Source organism: Engystomops pustulosus, chromosome 1, assembly GCF_040894005.1.
Source record: "Engystomops pustulosus chromosome 1, aEngPut4.maternal, whole genome shotgun sequence".
Taxonomy (NCBI): domain Eukaryota; kingdom Metazoa; phylum Chordata; class Amphibia; order Anura; family Leptodactylidae; genus Engystomops; species Engystomops pustulosus.
The window spans coordinates 145,934,106-145,942,233 of record NC_092411.1 but is presented as its reverse complement, the minus strand read 5'-3'; the positions used below and the strand labels follow the sequence as shown (position 1 = coordinate 145,942,233).

Genomic DNA, 8,128 nt, shown 5'->3' with positions numbered 1-8,128 from the left:
GATGCACACTATGCTCATCGGAAGGGGGGTTGGGTTTACTCATGCACACTCTGCTCAGTGGCAGGGGGGTTGTGGTTAGTGATGCAGACTATGTTCATTGGCAGGAGGGTTGGGTTTACTAATGCACATTCTGCCCATTGGCAGGGGGGTTGTTGTTAATGATGCACACTATGCTCATCGCAGGGGGGTTGGGTTTACTAATGCACACTCTGCTCATCGGCATGGGGAATGTTGTTACTGATGCACACTATGGTCATTGCCAGGGGGGTTGGTTTTACTAATGCACACTCTGCTCATCGGCAGGGGGGTTGTGGTTACGGATGCACATAATGCTCATCAGCAGGGGGGAATATGGTTACTGATGCACACTATGCTCATTGGCAGGGCGGTTGGTTTTACTAATGCACACTATGCTCATCCGCAGCGGGGTTATGGTTACTGATGCACATAATGCTCATCAGCAGGGGGGATCTGGGTACTGATGCACACTATGCTAATTGGCAAGGGGGTTGGGTTTACTAATGCACACTCTGCTCATCAGCAGGGGGGTTGTGGTTAGTGATGCACACTGTTCTCATTGGCAGGGGGGTTGGGCTTATTAATGCAGACTCTGCTCATCGGCAGGGGGGTTGTGGTGCACACTATGCTCATTGGCGGGGGGGTTGGGTTTAGTAATGCACACTCTACTCTTCGGCAGGGGGGTTGTGGTTAATGATGCACATAATGCTCATCGGCAGGGGGGCTGTGGTTACTGATGCACACTATGATCATTGGCAGGGGGGTTGGGTTTACTAATGCACACTCTGCTCATTGGCAGGGGGGTTGTGGTTAATGATGCACACTATGATATTGATATGTTACTGATGCACACATTGCCAAGTTGATTTACAGAGGCACACTCATGTCTTAGGCAGGGTGATTTACAGAGCCACACTCTTGTCTTTGCCAGGGGGATTTACAGAGGCACACTCTTGTCTTTGCCAGGGGGATTTACAGAGGCACACTCATGTCTTTGCCAGGGGGATTTACAGAGGCACACTCTTGTCTTTGCCAGGGGGATTTACAGAGGCACACTCATGTCTTAGGCAGGGTGCTTTACAGAGGCACACTCTTGTCTTTGCCAGGGGGATTTACAGAGGCACACTAATGGCTTAGGCAGGGTGATTTACAGAGGCACACTCTTGTCTTTGCCAGGGGGATTTACAGAGACACACTCATGTCTTTGCCAGGGGGATTTACAGAGGCGCTATCTGCTCGTTGCCAGGGGGTAGGGGCAACACTTGCACTTAATGTGCTATCGCTCGTTGCCATTGTCATTGTTGTTGCCATTGTCGCATTGCTTGTGGCCTCGTAGGCCATTTGCTTATTGTTCAGGGGTGGTGAAGGATGATACTTACCTCACCGCCGCCCCACGTCTCCCCCGATTCTGTCTTCCGTCGGGTTCCATGTTTAGATTGGAACACAGCATGATCTAGCGAGGCCTCAAAATCTGCTCCAACTTTGTGTGAGCCAATATTTATTTTATGCATGTCCATCTATCTTATGTCTCTCTTTTATATCTATACATTTATATATCTATTTTAGACATTTTTTTTTGACAGGTATATTTCGCAAGATATTCCACTGTCTTGACCTTTTTGTTACAGCCTGGGACATGATGACACATAATAACTACACTGTTACCCAAATATACTTGTTCATGCATAAAAGTAAGAATCTTTCTAACAAGTGATAGCATAAGCCTGCAGCCTAGATGTCAGTGTGAGGGAAGCACGCAGCATCGCCTCATCTGTACAATACATCAGCAGCTGCACAAGGAGGAAGTGAGGAAGGCGGGCGGGCCCTAGAAGCAAGATATCAAGCGTGTTTAAGGCTCCTTGCTGCCTGAGTGTCCCTTTGTCCCTCCTCTCGCTACACAGCCCCAATGACAGCGGGGACCCCCGGACCCATGCCATCCTGATCCCGGCCCCAGCATGCCGGACACAGAGCCGGACAGAAGCAGGAAATTCCAGCCAGACGGAGAGAGGACTGACCCGGCTGGCAGCCAGCATGGCACGGCTGGGATCCTGGGTAAGGCTGGTGTGGGATGAGAATAAATGGGGGAATATGGGGACAGGGTGACTGGACATTGCTGATGTTGTCAGGGGTCATGTGTGGGAGCTTGGCCTCTCTGCAGTGCACGGGCCATGCTGTTGTACTGATGGGCACTGCTAAATGCAGTGTTTGATGTTCGTGTCTAAGGTGCGGGAGGGTAAGATGTGACATTCAGGCTCCTTCCTGTAAAGTCATGCTTTGTGTACTATGTGCAGCTCCGCTGGTCCCTCCGCATTGTTACATGGGAGCTGACATGGGTCTGGCGTCTGTCCTCCATTCCTGTAGCGGCAGACATGGCTCTGTATGTCTCGCAGGCTGTGACTTTATTATTGTGTATATGTGAGGGGACAGACGCTGCGGTAGCGGAGCGGACCCCCTCTGCAGTGACTTGATGGGACCTGGGCTGCGCTGTGCAGTGCTCTATGACTGGAGTCTGTGTGTACAGCGCTGATGTCACCGAACCATGTGCCAATGTCTGCCTGCTCTATAGACACACAGACCTCCATCTATCCTATGCACCTCTGTGTAAGGCTAAGTTCACACTGAGCTTTGTGGAGCACATTTTGGAGGTGATCTTCTAGAAAACTTTAAAGTGGGGGGTTCCCTATTGTGGAATTGCATGTGTGACTACTTCAGGATTCCAAGAAGTGCCAGCCTTGCCTTTGATTAATAACACTGGGATCAAGATAAGGGGCCTCAAAATCTGTTTCTATTCATATTTGACATGTATATTTTAATTTTTTTTTTTACCTGAGGTGTATTCCACAAGATATTCCACTGTCTTGACCTTTTTGTTACAGCCTGGGATATGATGACACATAATAACTACACTGTAAACCAAATATACTTGTTCATGTATAAAAGTACGAATCTTTCTAACAAGGTGCTATGTGAAGGCAGCAGCCTGCAGCCTAGATGTCAGTGTGAGGGAAGCACGCAGCATCGCCTCATCTGTACAATACATCAGCAGCTGCACAAGGAGGAAGTGAGGAAGGCGGGCGGGCCCTAGAAGCAAAATATCAAGCGTGTTTAAGGCTCCTTGCTGCCTGAGTGTCCCTTTGTCCCTCCTCTCACTACACAGCCCCAATGACAGCGGGGACCCCCGGACCCATGCCATCCTGATCCCGGCCCCAGCATGCCGGACACAGAGCCGGACAGAAGCAGGAAATTCCAGCCAGACGGAGAGAGGACTGACCCGGCTGGCAGCCAGAATGGCATGTCTGGGGTCCTGGGTAAGGCTGGTGTGGGATGAGAATAAATGGGGGAATATGGGGACAGGGTGACTGGACATTACAGCAGAGCTTAGTGTCCTCCTCCCCCAGGGCTGTTTTAGGAATGGAGCTCCGGCACAGGCTACTACCACATGTGGAGAGCTCCACTGAATCTGTCCCAAGCAGTAGCAGCCTTGGAGGATGTTCTTATCAGTGCATCTGATCCAGCAGCAGCAGGTCCCTGCCCCCTCCTCCATCTCACAGACCTTTAGTATGGGAAGACAGCAAATGTAGCGGTGCCGGGAGTGTAGAGCAGTGGTACTCTGTGACTGCTGTCTGTATAGGCAGCTTAAGTGTTAAATACTTCACTTCCCGTAGACCCCCAAATAGGATGCAGAACTGCCCTCAGTGCCTGCAATTCTGCTTATTTATATTTGTGTTTCCATTTTTCATTCCCACTTTCCATATTCCACAAGTTTTTATTTTTCCATGTGCAGAGCTGTGTGCAGCTTGTTTTCTATGTAACAACTTGTCCTTCCTAGTGACGGTATAAAATATTCCAGGCCGTGTACTGGGAAGCAGGAAAAAATCCAAATGCAGTGAAATTGGTGAAAAACCGCATTTGCGTCATTTTCTTTTGTGCCCTGTTTTTACAGATTTCACTGTGCACCTCAAATGACACCTCTGTTTTATTCTTTGGTTGGTACAATAACAGAGACACCAAATTTATAGAAGTATTATTATGTTTAAGTAGATTTTAAAAAATGTAAAAAATTCTTAATTTTGGGACCAATAACTTTTCTACACTTCGGTGTGCGGAGCTGTTTAAGGTGTCATTTTTGCGGTATGAGATGATGTTTACATTAAAGGAATGCACGACCTTTTGATTACTTTTTATAAAAAATGTTATGTGGCGCAAAATGGCAAAAAAAGTTGCGTTGCAGACATTTGGTGCAATATTTTTTTTCACCGACTGGAATAATCATTTTAAAATATTTATAGATTGGGACTTTTGGGATTCAACAATACCTAACATGTTTATGATTTGAATTGTTTATTTTCTATATCAGTTCTAGGAAAATGAGGGGGGAACTCCCTAGACAAGGATAATGTCCCCCCCCTCGCCCTAGACAAGGATCATGTCCCCCCCCCTCGCCCTAGACAATGATCATGTCCCCCCCCTCGCCCTAGACAAGGATCATGTCCCCCCCCTCGCCCTAGACAAGGATCATGTCCCCCCCCTCGCCCTAGACAAGGATCATGTCCCCCCCCTCGCCCTAGACAAGGATCATGTCCCCCCCCTCGCCCTAGACAAGGATCATGTCCCCCCCCTCGCCCTAGACAAGGATCATGTCCCCCCCCTCGCCCTAGACAAGGATCATGTCCCCCCCTCGCCCTAGACAAGGATCATGTCCCCCCCTCTCCCTAGACAAGGATCATGTTCCCCCCCTCGCCCTAGACAAGGATCATGTTCCCCCCCTCGCCCTAGACAAGGATCATGTTCCCCCCCTCGCCCTAGACAAGGATCATGTTCCCCCCCCCTCGCCCTAGACAAGGATCATGTTCCCCCCCCTCGCCCTAGACAAGGATCATGTTCCCCCCCCCTCGCCCTAGACAAGGATCATGTTCACCCCCCCTCGCCCTAGACAAGGATCATGTCCCCCCCCCCTCGCCCTAGACAAGGATCATGTCCCCCCCCTCGCCCTAGACAAGGATCATGTCCCCCCCCTCGCCCTAGACAAGGATCATGTCCCCCCCCTTCGCCCTAGACAAGGATCATGTCCCCCCCTTCGCCCTAGACAAGGATCATGTCCCCCCCCCTCGCCCTAGACAAGGATCATGTCCCCCCCCCCTCGCCCTAGACAAGGATCATGTCCCCCCCCCCTCGCCCTAGACAAGGATCATGTCCCCCCCCTCGCCCTAGACAAGGATCATGTCCCCCCCCCTCGCCCTAGACAAGGATCATGTCCCCCCCCTCGCCCTAGACAAGGATCATGTCCCCCCCTCGCCCTAGACAAGGATCATGTCCCCCCCTCGCCCTAGACAAGGATCATGTCCCCCCCCTCTCCCTAGACAAGGATCATGTTCCCCCCCTCGCCCTAGACAAGGATCATGTTCCCCCCCTCGCCCTAGACAAGGATCATGTTCCCCCCCCCTCGCCCTAGACAAGGATCATGTTCCCCCCCCCTCGCCCTAGACAAGGATCATGTTCCCCCCCCTCGCCCTAGACAAGGATCATGTTCCCCCCCCCTCGCCCTAGACAAGGATCATGTTCCCCCCCCCTCGCCCTAGACAAGGATCATGTCCCCCCCCCCTCGCCCTAGACAAGGATCATGTCCCCCCCCCCTCGCCCTAGACAAGGATCATGTCCCCCCCCTCGCCCTAGACAAGGATCATGTCCCCCCCCTTCGCCCTAGACAAGGATCATGTCCCCCCCTTCGCCCTAGACAAGGATCATGTCCCCCCCCCCTCGCCCTAGACAAGGATCATGTCCCCCCCCCCTCGCCCTAGACAAGGATCATGTCCCCCCCCCCCCTCGCCCTAGACAAGGATCATGTCCCCCCCCCCCTCGCCCTAGACAAGGATCATGTCCCCCCCCCCCTCGCCCTAGACAAGGATCATGTCCCCCCCCCCTCGCCCTAGACAAGGATCATGTCCCCCCCCTCACCCTTCAGGATTCCAAAAAGTGCCAGCATTGCCTTTGATTAATAACAATGGGATCAAGATAAGGGGCCTCAAAATCTGCTCCAACTTTGTGTGAACCAATATTTATTTTATGCCTGTCCATCTATCTTGTGTCTCTCTTTCACATCCATACATTTATATACCTTATTTTAGACATTTTTCTATCAATTTGTAATCTATGTAACATATATGTATATATGTCTGTGCTATTTGTGTTTCTTTGGTCTGCCATAGGGACAATATAAGAAAGGAAATGTATTGCTGGATCTATCACATGACAGACGGGGCTGTTGAGGTGGTGGTTTCTGCTGTATTTTTGACATAGATGTTACAGTGAAGCATGTGTTGGGGTGCAGGGCGGCAATTTGTCTGTTGCTATTGTGGATATAATCTGTAATGTCTCAGTGGTTGACTTTTCATAGCTGTGTATACAAGTTATTTTGAGAAACAAGGTGATCAGGCCTTGAGGAATAATATCCCATGGGTACTGGTATAAAATTATACCTGTGTAGAGGAGGCACAACTGGCTAAGAGTTTATTTTTTGCTTTAATGGAATCTTCCTCTGTTATGTCTTTTAGTGGTGTGCAAATAAAAGCTGGTGATATTTTAAAGCGCACCTGTCACCAGGAATGTGATATTTAGCTGGGGACAGGTTCCAATGATACACAGCCCACATGCTTAAGATTACATATGGTAATGGTTCTATTGTGTAAACCCCATAATCTATGCTAATGCCCAGGGCGGATTAAGACTACCATGGGCCTTGGGCTTCTTAGGGAATGGTTGATGTGTCTCTTCTGCCTGCATTCAATCTCCAATTTCAGGACCTTTGGAGGACCTTCAAAGGTCTTGAAATGGCTCTTGTGTACATGTGTATTGAGAGCATGAACTGATGTATGAGGATGAGGTGAAAGTTCATCTAGATAAAACTTGGTGTGTAGTTTGGGTGGCTATGGGCCTCAGGCTACTGCTCATACCACCTATTATAATCCACTGCTGCTAATGCCCCCAAAGCATATCAGCCTTATATGTGTATTTGTAGATTTTTGCATAAAGGAGCTACTGGAAACAAAGGTATGGGTGGCATGTGTGGACATAGCCCTACGTCACATTAGCAGTTAGTTTGGGTATGTAATTTGTGGCGACGGATCCCGCTTAAGCTAGCCTTATATATATATATGAAAGCAATCAACTAACAGCTACAGTATCTACTTTGTCTTCCACATTTTTCTAATGGGAAAAAAGTTGCTTCTGGACACACAAGGTCTAGTCAGGTTAGTGGAGAATCAGGCGGCTTCCGTAGACATTACGCAGCGTTCGGGCCGGGAGATCCAGGCAGCATGCGCTGCGAGTGTGATGCGAGTTCAGCGCATCACACTCGCAAGTGTGGAAGGGGCCTTACAAAGATACTTTTATTAGCGTCACTACACCCGCTCTCTAACAATGTCACTGGTGAGATGTGTGACAAGAACATATAGCTGAGGTGCCTAGACTTTAGTAATCAGGGGGAATTTAATTGCCAGTCATTTGTAATTCCAGGTTTAAATACATTGCATGGTTTTTGATGTGGAAAAGAGCCAGTCTGTGCTTTAGGATATACGCATGTTCTGCTTTGAAGTATGGATGTATTTTCACTGCTAGGATTATGTCTCTTGGTTATTTGGAGCAAATTTGCTTCATCTTCTTTTTTTTTCCCATTTAGTATATCATCTGACAAATATAGGTAGTTGGATCTTTATATGCAACATCCTCTACCATTCTGTTCATCTGTATATTGTTCATTTATTCCCCATATTCCACGTTCTGACTGTTCAACTCCAGAGTAGAAGCCACTGAGACCTGAGAGAAACTTTATCTGTGCTTCTAGTTTTCTAGTGTAGAAGCACTAAAATATTCGCAAGTTCTTGCACACAGCAAGAAATTGGGATTATTCTTGCGACTACACCACTTTCACGCCATTTCTGTGTATATCGGCGCAGCCACCGGTTGAAAATTCACCTCTGAATGATACACACTGTGGGGAAGTGGGGGTGAGGCCTTTTCATACTCTGATGCATGATTAATCTTTCCCATTTCTATGTTAGGGGCAGTTGTTAAATAACTCTTTAGCGCCTATACCAGTGATGGTGAACCTTTT

At 48.9% G+C, this 8,128-nt stretch overlaps 1 protein-coding gene across 4 annotated transcripts in view; it reads left to right on the top strand.

Annotated features, from left to right (window-relative positions):
* The first annotated feature begins 1,800 nt into the window (after positions 1-1,800).
* ANO8 (anoctamin 8) overlaps positions 1,801-8,128 on the top strand; it is a 91,567-nt gene continuing 85,239 nt past the window's right edge. For 2 of the 4 annotated variants that reach the window (XM_072155643.1, XM_072155625.1), the window contains exon 1: positions 1,801-2,070. In XM_072155643.1, coding sequence (XP_072011744.1) covers positions 1,974-2,070 — 97 coding nt within the window. In that variant the 5' untranslated portion in view covers positions 1,801-1,973. Of the gene's footprint in view, positions 2,071-3,046; positions 3,327-8,128 lie in introns of those variants that run through there. The other 2 variants (XM_072155652.1, XM_072155635.1) reach the window with 2 other exon arrangements.